The 21,285-nt window shown below is 31.4% G+C and overlaps 1 protein-coding gene across 2 annotated transcripts in view; it reads left to right on the forward strand.

Moving 5' to 3' along the window:
• Nucleotides 1-21,285, forward strand: part of Shrm (shroom) — a 1,116,164-nt gene that overhangs the window by 874,526 nt on the left and 220,353 nt on the right. For both annotated transcript variants that reach the window (XM_072540517.1, XM_072540518.1), the window contains exon 12: nucleotides 9,813-9,990. In XM_072540517.1, the coding sequence (XP_072396618.1) occupies nucleotides 9,813-9,990 (178 nt within the window). The remainder of the gene's footprint in view (nucleotides 1-9,812; nucleotides 9,991-21,285) is intronic.

Below are 21,285 nucleotides of genomic sequence, written 5' to 3' on the forward strand. Positions count from 1 at the left end.
CAAATATGCGTGAAGCATTACCAGCAGGGCTGAAATTGCAAATATTTCGTCGATTTCTAGCCACTGGAGACAGCTGTGTGTAAATGATTTATTAAGGACTAGTACAACAAAATGAATGTTTTTAAAAATAAAAAGCCAAATTAGAACCGGTACATATAAGTCATCAGGTCCAGAACCACTCTTTAGTGATTTCAATACTTTGCTCAATTCACGATTGTATGTTGTTCTAATATATTTTATTTTATTTTTCAAGTCATTTTCAGACATATTGAGTTTATTCATATATTGTAGAATTGCTTGCAATGCCTCTCGCGTCGCTTGTAGATTGCGATAAAGCTCGGTTTGTGGATTCCATAATACATTATAGTTTTGATAAGCACTCAAAAATCTTGCCATGTCTGCATCTGATCATTTTTCAGTCATTTTTTCCGAAAATTACATCTTTTCGTACTAAAACCAAGAACTTTATACACGCTAGAAGTACTCTACTCGGCTTTGGGTACGTTGTGTTTCCGTTCGACCAGGTGTTTACACATTCGATTCCAGTCTTTCGACATCTTTCTACTTCCGTCGAATCGACTCACTCCGCCGAACGGCCAAGTCGATTTAAGGTTTACATATTCAATTTGCTTTCGATTTTATAATCGACCTAAATCGTTCAATCCAGATCTACCCGTGAAAACGCGCCTTTAAGGCGCGTTTTCACGGGTCGATTTGGGTTGAACGATTTGGATCGTTCGACCATAATGCGATCTGTGCCGAAAGCAAAAAGGTTTACACGACAGTCGATGAATGTTGAATTATTTGTAGTACAAAATGGCTACACGTGAAATTCTTAATGTAGGTGTGGAATTAATTTGTTATGCAATTCGAGAAGAAATCGCCAAATCAAACAAAAAGAAAAATAAACGAAGGTGGTGGACACGACCGTGGATTTTAAGACGAAATACTCATGGTGCATCACAAAGCCTGCTCCAAGAAATGGTTGTGGGAGATCCAGAGGCTTATAGAAATCATTTAAGAATGGATAATGCACATTTTAAAGAACTTTTAGAAAAAACTGCTGGGAAAATTAAAAAAAAACGATACAAATATGCGTTAAGCATTACCGGCAACATTTTTTTTATAAATTAATAATATAATTACTTCAATCCATCTATTTAACCCGTTTGATAAATTTAATAATGTTTACATTATAAGAATAACTCTAAAATTAATAGTAAATAATAGCAAATCAAAATTAAAGGTCTTTTAAAATACTTTTAAAAATTATTTTAAAAAATATTTTTCAGCATTTTTTCCAATAAAAATTTGGTATTTTATATACAGGAGGTTGACTGATGTTATATATTAATTAGGCATGAATGAATCAAGTATGTAGCACCTTTTTTGTGTATTATTATTGTGTATGATGTATTATTAAAAAAAAACTGAAAAGTTATTATTATAAAGAGGGATCTGTATAGCTGTAGCTATGCTTGACTTAAATAAAACAAAATTAGATAGAGAAAAAAATAACAAATTTTATTAAAATTATCTATATTTTTAAATGTTATTATAATTTCGTACATTGATTTGTATATGTAATATTTTCTAAGTAAGGTTTTACATAAATAGTCTATTTATAAATGCACCATTAAGATGGTATTTTCTTAGATAAAACTTTGAAAACAATTAGAACCAAATTACAAAATGATAGATTAACAACTAGAACCAAATTAAATGTATCAGCTATAATGGAACTATTGACACGATCTACTGACAACACTTATTTTTATCTAAAAAACATATATTATCTATTTTTATCTAAACAATGATTTCTATAAACAAAATTTTTGGGCTGTGCTTTAAATCCATTATTAGCTAATATATTGATGGAAGACTTCAAAACAAACATTCCTAATCAAAATTTAAAGCCCACAATATGTTGGAAATATGTAGATGTTGTGTTGGATACATTTCTGATTAATATAAATAAAAGGTAAAAGGCGGAGTCAATAAAATTTACAATGGAAAAGAAATAAAATAACTCGTTACCTTTTCTGGATGTTTTAATCTCAAAGGAAAATAGTGGATATGGGACTAATGTATACAAAAAACTAAACCAAAAACCAAAACAAAAAAAATGAAAATTGCCTGTTCTAATGACAATTCATTTTTGGAAGAAAAATAATTATTATCTAACATCTATTTTAGTAAAAAATGATTATTCCAGTCGTTCGACATCGATTCGGCGGCAATCGCCTATCAAAAGGCGCGTTTTCACGGGTCGATCTAGGTTGAACGATTTGGATCGTTCGACCATAATTCGATCTGTGTGGAAAGCAAAAAGGTTTACACGATAGGCGATAAATGTTGAATTAATTGTGGTACAAAACGGCATCACTTGAAATGATTAATGTAGGTGTGCAATTAATTTGTTGCGCAATTTGTATGTTGTAATATTTTTTATTTTATTTTTCAAATAATTTTCAGACATATTCGGTTTATTCATATGTTGTAGAATTGCTTGCAATGCTGCTCGCCTCGCTTGAAGATTGCTATAAAGCTCAGTTTGTGGATTCCATAATACATCATAGTTTTATTAAGCAACCAAAAATCTTGCCATGTCTGCATCTGACCATTTTCACTCATTTTTTCCCAAAATTACAGCTTGTCGCACTAAAAACAACAACTGTATACACGCTAGAAGTACTCTACTCGGCTTTCTGCACGTTGTGTTTTCGTTCGACGAGATGTTTACACATTCGATTTCAGTCGTTCGTCATCGATTCGGCGACAATCGCCCATCAAAAGTAGACAGTCTTTCTACTTCCGTCGAATCGACTCACTCCGCCGAACGGCCAAGTCGATTTATGGTTTACATATTCAATTTGCTTTCGATTTCATAATCGACCTAAATCGTTCAATCCAGATCGACCCGTGAAAACGCGCCTTAACCTAACTTGTACCATGTAACTAATAGACTCCGTGAACGCTTTAAAAAGTGTCCGCAACATGAAATACCTTTGTTATTGTTTATTGTTTTGATATGAAATTGTGTGTTTACATACTTTTTGTGACAAGCAAATTTTATTTAAAATTTTTGAGAGTCATTTACCTACTATTTTAGTAAAATGCTATTTAGGTATCTTGTTTGTGGTCGCCGAAGTTCGAAGAGCGAAACGTTTCAAGTAAGTTATTTTTTATATGTATGTTTTATAAATATTAGGTTATGTTTTGATAGCCAGTGGAGCGTTTAGTTGTTATTTATTTAATAAATAAATAAATTATTATGCATTATACTGAATAATAACAATTTCCATTAAATTTTTTGTCTTTTTTTTATTAAAATCATTTAAATATAAGTTTTCTTACTAATTTTTTTTCATAGATTTCCTTTTGACGAAGAAAAACAGGAAATTTGGATATACATTTTACAATTATATAAGAACAAGCTTTCTAGATGGTCACGTATTTGTTGTGATCATTTTGATCCAAATGATGTTATCATGAAATCTAGCTTTGTTCATCTAAAAGAAAATGCAATACCATTAGCTATACCAAGGTGGGTAATGTTTTTATTAAATTTTTACATTGGTATTTAATATTTATATAAATTTTCTGTTTCTTGTTTCTTCTATATTGTTTTCTCTTTGCATACAGGTCTTCTAAAGACGTTAAAGAGGTGGTAGGAACTAAAGCTCTCCCTAGTCCATCAGACACCCACAATTTAAATTTTGAACTGCTAGCAGTGAACTAACTTTGTCTGCCTCAGAAACTGAGGAACTCTTAGGCAAGGAAAATATTGAAGGGCATTCCGCAGATAGAGAATTAATAGCTAAAAAAAATAACAAGAGGCAATATTCATTTAATTTTTTATTTGCATTATTATATCCTTGAATAAGCAATTTTTCTTTCATTAAATCTTTTTATTTTTAGGAAGCATTATGTGGGGGATTTTTCCATGTCGGACTTAGACTGCCCAAGAAAAAGAAAAAGATACATGGAATCAGTAAACATGTATATAGCAAAAAAAAAGAAACAAATTGACACCCTAAGAAAATCTACTAAAAGATGAAAACGACAACTAACAACATTAAACGCATTGGTACAATCATTAAAAGAAAAACTGTATGTTACAGAAAATGCTGAATCTGTGTTGTTGGTAAGTTTTCTTTCACATATTCCATAAAGAACAAAATTAAATTATTATTATATTCTTTTATTTTTGTATTTTTTATTGTTTTAGGCCTCTTTGCCAGAATCAGCCAAAGCATTGTTTCAACGATTTTTAAAGGGTGCCAAATGTGCCAAATATTCTCCAGAATTGAGGTCATTTGCACTGGCTTTAAATTGTATTCAGCAAAAGAATGTAACAAAAACAATGGGAAGTGATGTAACAAAAAAAAATAAACTAAAGCTGATGAATGTGAACCTATCACAGAAATGTTTGAGCCACTATCTAAAAGAGCTAAATAAGATTGTCCTAAAATCTTAATAGGAAGATAAGGTCTATTATCATTATGTTTCTTCACTAATAATGAATTCAAATCAAAACAACCATTATCTGATTGGTCAAAAATTTTAAATGGTACCAAACTAAACTTATTATCTCTACCTACACAATCAGAGGATGCAATAGGAAAACAAGAAGAATCAGAAATAAAAGAATCCTCCTGACCTGTGGTAGACTCTGGTATACATACTGGAACTAGTACACTACTATTATCACGTTTGTAAGAAGAGCTTTTAATAATTCATTACCACACCCATCAACCATAACAAAATGGTACCAAACTGTTGATGGCGCACCCGGATTTTCCAAAGAAGCTTTAAATGCTTTGAAAAACAAAGTTGAAGAAGCAGGAAAGCAAAATAAAACACTTGTAACACTTGTGTGTAATTTAGTGCTGAACGAAATTACTAGTCTGAACGACTAGTCTATTCGTAAGCTAGTAAAATGGGATGGGAAAAAATTTATTGGCTCTGTAGATTTTGGTACAGATATAGAATTTGATAATATACCAGAAGCATGAGAGGCACTGGTGTTTATGTTAGCCTTAAATGACAATTTTAAAGTGCCAGTTGCATATTTTTTAATTGAGAGTTTTTGTGGATAAGAAAAAGCTTTGCTTAAATTTTATTTATGATTCAGGCATAAAAGTCTATTCATTAACTTTTGATGGTGCTGCCAACAATTTATCAATGGCCAATGCATTGATTTTATTTAACTCCTATTTGTACCTTCCTATAAAGAGGATGGTAAACGATTTTTCAAAATTATATTTAGGTTGCATTGCATCTGGTACTATTTCCAAATCTAGGTAATTTTTAATTATCTCTCCAGATTTGATCCAGGTATCCTTTTGCCCTGCTTCCTGATATCTTATCCACCTTATGTATGCTCCTATCTTCACATCCTTCTCCATCCATATATGTAATGAAGAGAGATCAAGCATGACCTCCATGAGGCAGTTAGGGTAGTCAACATTGCTCGTGTTATGATTAAGCATGCTTGTCTTTTAAGCTTATTCAGCTTCTATTAAGTGGTCTTTTGTTGTTATTTAAACTACCATATAAGTGCGCCATACGTAATCATAGATCTGACTAGTCATATATAGCCAGTACATCGGTTTGGGTTTCAAACCCAAATTTTCTCACATACTCTTTGACATGTAGAAAGGGAAACCTTTGCTTTGTAGGATATTCTTTCCAACTGGGCGTTACATGTAAGCTGCTTATCTAATATTACTCCTACATATTTTACTAAGATTGATAGAGAATTTTTCCATGTCATACTACCTACTAAAGATATTTAATGTTCTGGAAAGAAAATTACCATATTTTCCTCTTACCATAATTACTAGATCATTCCTATAGGCATGTACTTCTTCCCCCGTGTGCGTCAAGAAGTGACATCAAGTGATCCACCAGGAGTGACCAGAGGAGGGGAGAAAATACTCCCCCCTGTGGACACCCTTAGCAGTTTTGGCCAAAATCTCTCCTTGCACCTTTGTGACAATCTTCTATTCACTCAACAATATATTTTCCAGCATTGCTTTGATCCAGTTACACATAGTAACACACATTGATAGTGGATCTATTTGATAGGGCATTATTAAATGTGCCTTCTAAATATTCTCTCCATTATTAATTGATTGACTGATTTTCATAACTACTTTGTCCACTGCTGTTTCTGTTGATTTCCTTCTTGATATGCATGCTGGTTGCCATTGAGAGAATGATCCCTCAAAGGTCTTCCCTTAATATGTCTATCAAGAATTTTTTCTGTTGCCTTCAACAAAAATGATGTAAGACTGATCGGCCTGTGCGATTTAGGCAGGGCATTATCTTGTCCTATTTTGTATATTCACACCACCATTACAATTATAGAAGTCTTTGGTATACAACTTATTTATTATTATAACATATTGTATCTTTATATACAACATATTATATGTCTTAGAAAATAATTGAAACTGTATTTATTACGTTGTGTGCATTAATGCGTTAATTAAATTACTAATTATGTTGCAAAATGTTTTATGATTTATTTCTTTTGTATGTTTTTTGTTAAAAATGTATAATTGATTTGATGTTTTTTTGTTTGTTTTTAATTCATTACAACAAAACACGAAATTAGAATTCAAAAGTTTGTTGTTTGTTTGCACTCAAGTAACCTTTTAATTTTCTTCCTAATTCCTTAATATAAACTTCAAAAGTTGCTTTATACAAGGAAATTATTGCAACAGTGAAAACCACTAGGAAATGATAAAAAATGAATTAATAAAAAATTAAGAAGACAATTTGATGCACTGGATTTTTAAACTAATAAAAAATACAGGGAACTCAGAAAGTATACTGATGTAGTGGAGAATGGGTCATCTAATAACGATATTAAAAAAGGAGACCGAAGGATATCAGTAACTACAGAGGAATCATGTGAGGAATCATCATACTGAACACCACATACAAAATATTGTCAAGCACATTGAGAAATAGATAAATTACCGAAAATACACTAGGGCAATATCCGCCAGGCTTCCAGGTGATATGAACGTGATATAAATTTTCACTTACTATTTATAGACTTCTAGCAATCTTTCGACTCTCTAAATAGACTCGAAACACTTAATAAAAATGCAAACCTGATTAGATTTATTTATCAAAATTTCCTTCACACTAAATAATAATCAATAGTCCTTAATACAATTTAAAAAATGAGAATTTTTAATCTTTAGGCAAAACTTCAATATTTCCTGTTGGTAAAATGATTAAAATTCAGGTAATGTACTTTACAAACATTATAAAAATAATTTTTTCTCTTATAGACGAGAACACAAAAAAAATTCATAAATATTTAATTTTAATTAAAAAAATAATTATTGTCATTAAAATAGAAATGAGCACGCCGCTGTTCTGGTAAACATACCTTGAGCGGAGATCTTTAGGACACCCGATTATATAGGGAGAATAGGGGACTGCTTAGTCTATATATTATACGTCATGGATACCAATACCCAGAATGGATAGACATGGCTGTTTAAATTTGTTTAAGGGTATTTTATTTTATGTAAATGTAAGTTTTATTCTTCTTTGCCGAATTCGGTGGTGGATCTGAAAAATTTCAATTTTAAATTTTCAATTTATTAAAAGTAAAGCAAACTGCACCCGATTAAGATGGTGTGGAGTTAAGTGAAAAGATATGTGGCTTCAAGTAATGTCGATTTTAAAGAAAAAACGGTAGAACGGTTAGTAAAAGTATCTTATAGAATTTTTCATATAAAAATGATTGCACGTCATTCAAGATTTACGACGTCAGAACCCCACAGCGTTGCCAAAACATGAGAATAGTTAGTAAGTGAAGTATTTTTAAAATGTCAACTATTTGTTAAACTGTTATATTAACAGTAAATACACTTAGTTTTAAGACTACTACAGCACACTAAAATACATAAGAAAACATTTTAATATAAAATTATATATTCTAAATTTTAAACTTACCGCTTTTAGATCATTAATAGTAAAAACGTCCCGCCATTATTTCTTGTTTAAAATAATCTATCTTATATGAAAGCTTATCAGTTTTCTACAGACTATTTAGTTGTTTTGGCGTAGCACAATTACAATACACAACAATAATTAGTTTTTAAAGCTATTAATCCAAATTTAATATGTATTTATAAATACAATTTATTAATATATAATATATTATAATCAAATTGTGTAAGAAATCAAAACATAAACAAAATTCTTACTCCAAAAAAGGGGCAACACTGTATACAATTTTGCCACACGCTGAACTGTCATTAAAATTTGAAGTATTTCCGTATCAATTACGTACAATTGTCTAATCTATTTAACTAAAATTATTATTTTGTGTAATATTAGACTTAAAGAGTTATTTCATAAAATTTATATTATTAATGTTTTTGGTTATTTAATCAATATAATTCTGAAATTGATGATTACATTTTTCTGATTATTATATCATGTTGACGCCTATGAAAGATCGAGCAGTTCCGTATGAGTTTCGTATTATTAGCTGTGTTAGGAAAATTCGAATTCTAAGGTTGACTTTCTGGAAATTTTAAATATAAGTGACGTCACTTTTTATCACAAAAATGGTATATCAACGCGTATCTAAAGAGCAGTGGCATAATTATGTGAACCACGTCAAGAAAGTAGAAGAAAAACTGTTTGTGGTGGACAATTTCCAGGAAGGTATTGAACTGGTGATAATTAATATAGGAGATGATTCAGAGGATGGGGACGATTTGATATGGATTGTGATTAGTATTAATTAACGAGAAATTTTTCAGATTTATTGCTCATTTGTTTTTTAGTACTGTACGTACAGTACAGTTCAGTTATGATCTTGAGTATTTTATGTATATATATTTATCGTGTCGTATAGGGTAAACTACTTGCATTTTTTTTGTTTATATGTATTTAAGTATTTACGAGGTATTTGATATTTTATGTATACAGGCATTTTTTATAGAATTAATTTGTTTTTTTTTGTTTATTCTCCTATTTAATTCAGTTAAATTAACAAGTAAAGATTTTTTAAACGAAGTGCGTTCTGTCCTAATTTCTCAGTCTATTGCCAAACTACCACACACCTACTACTGTGCCGACATAAGCGGCATCACTGCGCGCCGTAAGAACAACACTGCATTCTAATGTGGCTTCTGCTATAGAGGCGGATAGAATTTCTTTATTGCTGACGACTAAGATCCCACTTCTGACACCAAGTGTTACATTTTTCTGTGGGGCCAGGAATTTACTGAAGTAAACGTAGTTTAACTGATTTTATACTTAACTACATAAACTTACTAAATAACAAATATCACATTAATAGTTATAAATGCACTAATAATTATTACCTACAATAATATACGTATCGCTTACAAAAGCACTTGTCTAATTACTCTCATTTCAAAGGATGCCGCAGCTAAAATATCGCGATAAAGCATTGATTAGAACGCCAGGTAGAGTTTTCGCTCCACACAAAAGAGCTTCGCTTCGTGAATTACAGGACCGTAATTACAGTCACATAACAATATCTTAGTCTTATTCTAATCAAATAGTCTTATTTGGATTATTGCCACTGGTCAACTGCCGACTTCCCATGTTATTTTGCAAAAAATATACATATTGCTCAGATTTTGTAATGTGGCACATTGCAATAGGTATTGGAAATTAAAAATACTTACGTTTTTAATATTAGTTATACCTGCTATTTTAAAGAAAATATTTTCCATATCAAAATCTATGTTAATGTTTAATTACAATTTTATTATTAAATACATGCATCCTATTTTTAGTATATCACCATCCCCACCTATAACATCTGTAACCTCTTCGTTTGAATCTAGTCTACTATCGGGTTCTTCAACGTGTTTTGTCAACTTAAAACATAATTCTACATATTCGATAGGATACAACCAGGAAAGAAAAAACTGCTTAACGGTTAAAAATATTACATATCTTAATCAGAAAAAGGTAAGTTAATATTTTTATAAATTGTTTTCCTATTATTTTGATATTTTCTTTCTTTTTCATTGAAATTCCTAGATAATTTTCTTTTTTATCTTCTATATACTATAATAAGTTTCTGTTTGCTTTTTCTGTAGATATATGTTTCATACGAATGACTATTACCACACAACCTTTTTTTTAATATCGCATACTGTGTCTAAACAGAGGATTTTCTTTGATCACTTTTTACCATCTTATTTTTAAAGATTACATAATCAATTGCTCCACGATGTTTCTTCGCAGCGTCATTTCTTTTATCTACATTACAAACTTATCTTATAATAAAGTTTTTACTCTTTTGAGGCCTTTTCCGGTCAATTTAACTCATAATTTTTCTTCCTATCGTTTTCAAATGTTTTTTTATCTTTGAAATAGTTTTATTTATCTTATTTAAAATATACAGATACTAATAGTCATTGTACCTGATTTGTATATTCTTTACTTCACTTCTTATTTCTAAAACTTGTTACACCATATCATCACACCATTAAGCTATTACACATTTTGTTTATCCTTGTTAGCTACTGTGAATATTTATGTTTGATGTAACTTATAATATTGAACTCTTTGTTGCTGTGGTTAGCGTACAGAAGTTCCACCTACTTTGACCGCTATGAACGAAAACGATTTAATAATATCGTTTTCTGTCCTCTGGGCTATACGAAAGTGGTCAGGGTTTAGGAGACATTCGTTGGACTTTCCGAGTTTGAATTTGTATCAGAGTGGGTGTCTGATGAGGCAGGGATATGCTGAAATGAGTCATAATACTCTATTGATACCGATTCGAGCACGGGAAGTTTAACGAATGACCATATATTTGGCCATTTAATTCAATAAAGCGATAGCAGCTTTTGCTAAAAGATTTAATCTTTTACACATTTCGTATAGCCCAGAGGACAGAAAACGATATTATTAAATCGTTTTCGTTCATGACCACCAAAGCAAGTGGCACCTCTGTACGCTAACTACTCAAGTTTTAGGAGACATTCGTTGGATTTTCCGATTTTGGATTTGTATCAGAGTGTCTGATGAGGCAGGAATATGCTGAAATAAGTCATAACACTCTATTGATACCGATTCGAGCACGGGAAAGTAAAGAGACTGTGACAGTTCGGCGTATTTTCCCATGATAAATCCCATAAGAAATCGCCAAGATCCATTCTGGTCATTTTTGACGCTTTTTGTGGTTGAGGTAAAACGACTCATCGGGTCGTATCGGGAGGGCTCAACAAATACGATAACACAAAAAACAAAGATGGCGGCATTGCCAAAAGGACACTAAGCTTGTAATGTCTAAACGGCTCAACGTTCAACAATGTGCAAGGTATCGATGGAAAGGGGAGTTAGTAATGAATATGTTAAAATAAAAAACAAACGTAAAGACAATGCCAAAACGGCACTATATCGTTTCTCTGTTGTTATTAGTCAGATTACTACGTGTAACACGTTAAATGAAAGAGGAGGGGATATCCAATACGTTAACACAAAAATAGACGGAAAGAAATTACCAAAATGGCACTATATTGTATCCCCGTTGCTATTGGTCCGATTTTGACGTATGAGACGTCAAATGAAGAGAGTGGGATATTGAATATGACATTAAGAAAATAAAACTTGGCAACATTGCCAAAAGGGCACTATATCATGTCTTCGTTGTTATTGGTTCAATTACTACGTATGAAGCGGTAAATGAAAGCGGCTGATGAATATGTTATCACATAAAACAAACGTAAAGACGTCATTCACGTCATTTCACGTGACATTTCACGTCAAATGTCCCGTCCTGCGTCGAACGTCTTGTCCTGCGTCTAATGTCACGTCATTTACATCATTTCATATCAAATGTTACATCCTGCATCGAATGTCACGTGTTGCGTCGAATGTCGCGTGTTGCGGCGAATGTCACGTCATGGGGAGAGGAAATATATTAACATAAAAAATAAAGATGGCGGTATTCTCAAAAGGGCATTATGACGAAAATACGTCAGTTGTTATTGGACCTATTTTGCCGTTTATGTTATTAAATAATGAGATTGGTTTTCATCAGAAAAATCGCATTCTTATGCCATCTATCGACAACAGCGTTTAACTATGTCCAAACCATCTAGCACCTATATGTCATTCAAACTATCGCTTTTTGTACATCGTATATTCAAAATAATTCTTCTCTTTCGAATTCAATCAACATATTGGGAAGGTGTCGTTGAAAAGATAAGATGATTGATTACTACTATACATGGATCTCCTCTGATCCTACACCTGATCTTTGTACATGTACCATTCGTACAATATGGCTAAACCATAAAACATACTCGATATAAATATCCGCTGAACGATCACTGCTCAACAAGGATCTTATCAGAACGATAACTCTAACGTGCGATACATATCTATTATTCCATATATGCATATAATTTTTAGGAAAATTACTGAAATCAGATGGTATTGTAAGTTGCTTACTATACTATATCTACGGCAATTCATCACCGAATACAAAATGGTATTGTGAGTTGCATACTATATTTTCTCTATGACAATTCGGGCAATACTCTTCACTAAACATACATTACTATACATAAATCTCCAATATGACTATTTTTCGATTTGTTGCCTATTATATTTTATCTACAACAATTACCATTTTACAATAAAATTCAGATATAATCCAATTATCACGAAGACTAACCTACGAATGGTTGCTATCCATAAATTATGTTCAAACAAACTAACGTGCCGAAAGACCATTACTTTATATCTTCGTTGTTATTTATCTGATTTTGAAGCACGAGACGTTAAATTAAAGGTGAAAGGAATGCGTAAATATTTGCATACTATAGTTTATCTATGACGAGCAAGTAATTTATTGTTTTAAAGTGGATAACGAACATTGGTCTCTGTAAGCATATATATATTATATCATGTTTATAAAACATACGGAATGCACTGTATATACCTAACCCCAGTTGACAGCGCACTTTGCAGGTCCCGTCTCACGATCAACTAATAGGTTTAAGTACGACTCCCTTCGTGAAGGTACACAGGCGTGAATCCGTGCAGAAAAAAGTAGACCATCCTTTTTATACTCCGTAAAGAACCATCAAATATTCAACGTTAAGATATTTCAGGTATATTAAGAAAGAAAAATCAAACTAAATACATTTTTAGAGTACCTATATATAGTTATAGAGTATATATAGTTTTAGAGTATATACTTTGGATGTGAAAATTGAAAGTAAATATATTATGTTATATAAAAGAAAAACTCAGCCATCGAGTAAAGACATGACTACCAACATACGCTAAGGTAACTCTAAGACAGAAATGCTGTACATAAAATGATAGAAAAAATGTATAAAATATCTGATATAGAAACATGTAAGACAGAAAGCATGGACAATAATGATAGAAAATGTATAAAATATCTAACATAGAAACACTGCTGTACATAAAATGATAGAAAATGTGTAAAATATCTGACATAGAAACACGTAAGGCAGAAAGCATGGACAATAATGATAGAAAATGTATAAAATATCTGACACAGAAACACGTAAGACAGAAATGCTGTACATAAAATGATAGAAAATGTGTAAAATATCGTAACATACAAACACGTAAGAGAGAAAGCATAGACAATAATGATTGAAAATGTATAAAATATCTGACATAGAAACACGTAAGACAGAAATGCTGTACATAAATAATGAAAAATGTATAAAATATCTGACGTAGAAACACGTAAGCCAGAAAACATGGATAATAATGATAGAAAATATATAAAATATCTAACATAGAAATACGTAAGGCAGAAATGCTGCACATAAAATGATAGAAAATATGTAAAATATCTAACATAGAGTATAGGTAAAAGTTTATGGTCGGTATGGACTTTACGTGAGATGGAGTGAGAAACAACTGTTTAAAAAGAGAAAGGTATATTAGGTTTGCCCTTTAAATATCGCCGAAAATACATGAGTGGAAATAATAAAAAAGGGGAAATTCAACGTTGCTAAACTTATTGGTTTTATTTGACCTGTTGTCTTTTTAGCATTTGAACAATGTTCTAAGATAATCAAATTTGGGCGAAATGGATTTAAATGACAGCTTACTGTTTTTTATTGGGAATATGCCACAATTTTTAAATAAAATTTATTAATGATTCGTATTTTAAGTACGATTTCCGAATTAAAAATCTAAACATCAAAATAAGCTTATTTTAAAGTCAGATTGTGCCTTATTTCCAATAAATATAATAAACGCATATAACGCCACAAACTTCATACAAAATTATTTGGCAACATCTCGTGTCGCGTGGTCAAAGCTCCGAATCAAAGTAGGGACACAGGTAATGAGAACGAGTAGAGATGGGTCAATGCTTTTTAAATGTATTCTTTTTTTTCGAATCCTGAGAAAACTAATAAATATTTTTGAAAAATTTAATCGCAGAATGAAAGAATACATTATTACCGAGGGCCGAAAGTCCCTGAAAACTTCTATAATGTTTATTTTAATAAGTTACAGGGGTGAAAAATAGAGAAAATTTAGTGTGACTTTGAATTTCAAATATCTCATTCAAAAAAACGTTTATTCTAAGGGACTTTCGGCCCTCGGTAATAATGTAATCTTTCATTCTGCGTTTAAATTTTTCAAAAATATTTGTTAGTTTTCTCAGGATTCGAAAAAATGAATGCATTTAAAAAGCATTGGCCTGGAATTTTGCGCCTACAGCTCTTAAAACCGATTTTCGTAAACAAGTAACTATGATTGTTTAACAGTAGTTTCAAGTAAGAGAGTACCTACATAAACAAACATAATGACTATTATCGTTTATGTGTATATTTATTGAAGTGAAAGAAACTAATGAAGGATATATTTATTATAACTTGAAAAATAAACTGTTCTTCTCTTCTTCTACTTCTTGGAGATCTTTCGATCTGTTTAATTCTGAAGCTGTCTCTGGATAATTTCCTGGGAGATAGATTGCCAACTATCCCTCCATCTTTTAGGTGGTCTTCCTGGAGGTCTTGAACCGGGCGGGTTATTTTCTAGGGCAATTTTTGGGAGTCCATTCTCATCCATTCGTCTTACATCACTGTACCACATCCTTTTACGCTGCCTTCCCCATCTTACAATATCTTGAATTTTGCACGGCTCTCTAACGTTTGTATATTTCTCACCCTGTCTCTTCTTGTTTTGCCCATTATTTTTCTTAGGGTTTTCATCTTGGCAACCCAAAAACGTTTATGTGTATATTTATTGAAGTGAAAGGAACTAGTGAAGGATATATTTATTATAACTTGAAAAATAAACTAAACAATACAAATAGTAAATCGTACTTACATTTACATTACACGTTATTATTAAATCGCGAATCGTCTAAATTGACATTTAAAAACATAAGTTTTTCTACTTTACTTCTTGTTAACGATGTTCTTCTTTTATTTAAAATTAAACCAGATTTTGAACATGTGTTCACATTTACAATACTTTATGAATAAAGTGGTTAAGTTAGGATATATATGGCGATTTTGGCGGTTTTTCCACCATTGTAATGGCCTCTCGATACAGGTGTACGTTTAGATGAGTCATGTCCAATTAATTACACCATGGACTTAAGTCGTGTTTATCGGTTTCTTCTTCTTGTACTGGTTAATTTTCAATAGTACAATCTTCTTTTTCTTTTTTAATAGAAATAACCAGCTTCTTAACTCTTTCTTTTGTTTTTTTTATCTGCATTTTTATCAGAAAATCCCTGCACTTTAAATCGTGAATCCATAAATGTACATAATGACAATGTGCCAATCTGTTCTATCCCTCTAAATCTTTTTGCTAAACCCGATATTAGTAATTGTACTACGTCGGATACTATGGATGTAAGGTTACCGTTTGCTAAAATTTTATTGCAAGATTCTTGCAGGCAGCGTACCATAACAATCACTGAACTACCCTTCAAGTATTTTTGGCCACTCATTGTACTTGTTATTTCTTTAAAAGGTCGTAAAATTTGGGAAAGTTGAGAACAAATAACACTGCTGTACATAAAAGTATAAAATATAACTGCTGTACATAAAATCATAGAAAATATCTGATATAGAAACACGTAAGGCAGAAATGCTGTACATAAAATGATAGAAAATGTGTAAAATATCTGACATCATAACACGTAAGACAGAAAAGCTGTACATAAAATGATAGAAAAATGTATGAAATATCCAACATAGAAACACGTAAGAGAGAAAGCATGGACAATAATGATGAAAAATGTATAAAATATCGAATAAAAATTGACAAGTACTCGAAAAAATGATAGAAAGTGTGTAAAATATCTGACATAGAATCACGTAAGGCAGAAAGCATGGATAATAATGAAAAAAAAATGTATAAAATGTCTGACATAGAAACACGTAAGATAGAAAAGCTGTACAGAAAATGATAGAAAAACGTATTAAATATCCGACAGAGAAACACGTAAGAGAGAAAGCATGGACAATAATGATGTAAAATGTATAAAATATCGAATAAAAATTGACAAGTACTCGAAAGAATGATAGAAAGTGTGTAAAATATCTGACATAGAATCACGTAAGGCAGAAAGCATGGATAATAATGAAAAAAAAAATGTATAAAATGTCTGACATACACACACGTAAGACAGAAATGCTGTACATAAAATGATAGAAAATGTGTAAAATATCTGACATAGAAGCAAGTAAGGCAAAAAGCATGGATAAAAATGATAGAAAGTGTATTAAATATCAAATATAGAAACACTAGTGTACATAAAATGATAAAAAATATCTGGCATAGAAATACGTAAGGCAGAAAGCATGGATAATAATGATAGAAAATGTATAAAATATCTAACATAGAAACACGTAAGAAAAAAATGCTGTACATAAAATGATAGAAAATGTATAAAATATCTGACATAGAAAGACGTAAGGCAGAAAGCATGGATAATAATGGACGATTTCATGTAAAATTTGCTGAATAGAGAATAATAATTATATATTGAAACTGGCAGAGTCGAACATATTAATCAATTGACAACAATGAGCATAGATGTAAACAACAAAAAAAATCTTTATTATCCTCATCACAAACATCACTAACGCTGAATATTACCAACAGGCAAAAGTCTACTCGAATGGTGTTACGATGAAAAAAGGAATGTTTATGTGTAAAAGCAAATCGACGTCGGCATATTGTAAAGTTACTCCAGAGTTCAAATACGAAAAAAAAGATGTTTATTGCTGTAATACAGATGCTAGGAAATAAATAAAAGTAATGTTTATAGTATTTGTTTTTTTTTGTTTATAACTCAGTTGTTGAAATGACCTATTGTAAATAAGAAAAAAATGTCCTAATAGAATACCTGCAGGAACACTTTATAACAATATTTTTAATAAAATATGGTATGGAGAAAAATATTATTCAGCAAAAGAGTGAGAATTTTAAACGGAATACAAGAAAATTAAACTTTATTTACAAATAATATTGCGTGTTTTAAATAATGCAGAAATTAATAAAAAATAGGATAAACTTAGAAAGAATGATGGATAATAGATAGTATATAAAATCAAAATACAAACCCTCTAAAAATATGGTATTTACTTTTAATGTTTTCTTGTAGCACAAACACAAAACGAACGCGCTATCAAAAAGGGAAACTGCAGAATGAAAGTACAAAATGTATTCGTTCATTAAATAGGCAGGCTGGTGTGACGTAACTCGACCGGAAATTTAACAAGCTCATTCGTGTTACACGTGCACCGGATATTCTCGACTGTGAAAACTCTGAAGTGTGAGAGAATGTTAAAAAGGAATGCAATAATATTCGAACAATATTTTGCGTCATATTACGTCCGGTGTCTAATGACTAACAAGCTGATTCTTGAAAAAAATTGTTGCACGTGTTTCCGGCGACCGTATGAGAAATGTTAAAAGGAATTGTACATCCGCTGGTTGGAATTTTTATAAAAATTTATAACTTTAATTATATATACGAGGTTACTCGCAAATTACTTGTAAAATATAAATTGAAAAATAAACGAATTTTAGGAAATCAAATTTTAAATTTATTCTAATACGCCAATCGGTGATAACTGTTTAGAAAGTAATTGTATATACGGTGTTGATCAAAAATTACTTTAAAAATAAAACTTATTTTAGCGTTATTAATGAATATATAGTAACATACGAGATATATGACACTATGAATACTGATGTAAAAGGTATACATTGTATAAATCAAGCGTTTAATACTAAAAGTTTTCATAAGAGGATGATGAACATTTCCACATATGTCATTAAAAGGGGAGAGAGATTAATTCGATATTACTTGTTAAAGTTGGCTGTGGTAGGTCTCTATATCCCTTATCAAAGCTAAGCATTTAATACGCTTATTCTAATACGCCAATCGGTGATAACTGTTTAGAAAGTAATTGTATACACGGTGTCGATCAAAAATTACTTTAAAAATAAAACTAATTTTAGCGTTATTAATGAATATATAGTAACATACGAGATATATGACACTATGAATATTAATATATATATGCTGTAATGTAAATGTTAATTTATTGATACGAATAAGGTCTCTGACTAAGCATAAAATAAACAACCCACCGAATCCATACATACGAGACATCCAATGAAGGTAGGATGATATTATGAATATGTTGAGATATAAAAATAGACATGGAGACTACTAAAAGAGCACTACACACTATATTTGTTATTAATGAAATATAGCGACATACGTCATCTCGTATAATATAATGGACGATAATAGACACACTATGAGGTAAATTTGCTTTTATTGACGTAAAGAAGACCTCTGACATAGTAAAAATAAATAACCAGTCGAATCCTAACATCATCATCATCACCATCATCATAAGTGGCTCGACAATCCGTTGTGGATCTTGGCCTACTCACAAAGAAGTCGCCACTCCTGTCCATTCCTGGCAACTTCCCTCCATCTTCTAACCCCTAGAATCTGTAGGTCTTCTTCCACATCATCAATCCATCTCATTCGTGGTCGTTCTCTACTTCTTGTGCCCGCTGGTTTTGAAAATGTTAATCTCTTGGTGTATTCGTGATCTGACATCCTAGCAATGTGTCCAGCCCATCTAAGTCTCTGCACTATAATGAATTTCACAATATCTGGATCGGTGTATAACTGATATAGTTCAAAGATGATGCGTTCTAACATATAACGCATCAAATGAAAGGGGAGAGTCTAACGAATATATTAAGATAGAAAAACAAAACATGGCGACTACTTAAAGGGGACTATACATCATTTTTAATAATAATAAAAGTAAAGTGAAATACGTTATATAATAGGTACTACTGATGATAATAGATTCATCCTATAAGACAAATTTTAATTTATTAACCTAAAGAAGGCGTCTGACGCAGTAAAAAACAACCAGTCGAATCCTAACATGCGATACATCAAATAAAAGGGGGATCTAATGAATATATTATGATAGAAAAACAAAACATGATGACTAATAAAAGGGAATATACAATATCTTTAATATTAATGAAAGTATCCGTATATAATATGGTACTACTGATAATAATAGATTTATCCTATAGGACAAATTTTAATTTATTGACACGAAGAGAAGGCCTATGACTGAGTATCAAATGAAGCGATAAAAAGCGATGAATAACGATGTCTTGTAGATCGCTTTTCGAGGAAAAAGAAATAGGAGATGAATGTAAAGATGTAAGTTGGGGATACTGAAATTAACTGTGATAAGAGAATGATAGATGTAAAATGAGTATTTATAAGAAAACCTGTGTGATTAGTTAAGATGGTAATTATTGGAGAGGATGGGAAATTGGATATTGGAAAAGGGGATGTTAGTGTATTAATGGTGACAAGAATAGAGTTAAGTATGACAGATTATATAGGGTGATATTAAGCTATGGGAAAAGAGAAAGAAATGTAGAAGTAAGTAAAACTGGGTGTGTAGTTAAAAGAAAGAAAGTTAGATCAGGAGAATAATTGTCGATGTAGTGGGACGAAGTCTCTATTGAGGCTGGTGTGACGATTAACACAATTGGGACTATTTTTCTTTTCCTTGACGATCTCCAAATCCTCAAAAAGGTCAAGTTTGAGATAATCTCTACCTGGGATGTTATGAAGAAGAGAAATATCATCTGGTACCTTGATTGTGTGATTGTGATATTTAAGATGATGGGAAAAAGAAGAAGTGTTCTCTAACTTAGAATGTTCAATGGCCCTGGTTACTAGAGATCTACAAGTTCTACCAATATAAGTGGCATCACAGTCAGAACATTGAAGTTTATAAACTCCACTGCGTCTGCTGAAGTCAATAGAGTCCTTGAAGAGAGTCCTAGAAGAAGAGAAATATCATCTGGTACCTTGATTGTGTGATTGTGATATTTAAGATGATGGGAAAAAGAAGAAGTGTTCTCTAACTTAGAATGTTCAATGGCCCTGGTTACTAGAGATCTACAAGTTCTACCAATATAAGTGGCATCACAGTCAGAACATTGAAGTTTATAAACTCCACTGCGTCTGCTGAAGTCAATAGAGTCCTTACTATAGCATAATGATCTACTCAATTTATTGTTAACTTTAAAGGAAATCTTAACATTTTCAACAGAATTCAGGATAGTGTTTTTGATTGATTCAGAGAGTGTTGGACAGTGAAATGGTAATGAGAAGTAAGATGGGGAATCTGAAGTAATGTTAGGGTAAGCTGATTGTTGAAGCAATTTACGTTTCTTTTTATAAATGAGTTTATGGATGATATCAGGGTTATAGCCATTATTGAAAGCAATCTGTTTGATTATGTTGAGTTCTTGGTTGTAGTTCATATTGGATAATGGGATGGTTTCTAAACGATGAATGAAACTGTTGAATGCAGATAATTTGTGTGAAATGGGATGGTTAGAATCGAAATGTATGACATGATCTGTTTGTGTGGGTTTTCTGTAGATGCTATAATCAAAGACATTATTAATTCTATTGATAGAAAGGTCCAAGAAATTGATGGAGAAGTTGGACTCTAATACCATAGTGAATTTAATATTGGGGTGAATATTATTGATAGTGTTTAGTAAGGAAGAAGCTGTATTTGAGTTACCTCTAATGAACACTAAGCAATCATCAACGTAACGGAACCAGTGTAAAATTGTATTGTTAGTCACGATTTGAGTGGATTCTAGATGATTCATGAAGAGGTCAGCTAAAAAGGGGGAAAGACAACTTTC

The sequence above is a fragment of the Diabrotica undecimpunctata genome, chromosome 8 (assembly GCF_040954645.1).
Source record: "Diabrotica undecimpunctata isolate CICGRU chromosome 8, icDiaUnde3, whole genome shotgun sequence".
NCBI classification, from domain to species: domain Eukaryota; kingdom Metazoa; phylum Arthropoda; class Insecta; order Coleoptera; family Chrysomelidae; genus Diabrotica; species Diabrotica undecimpunctata.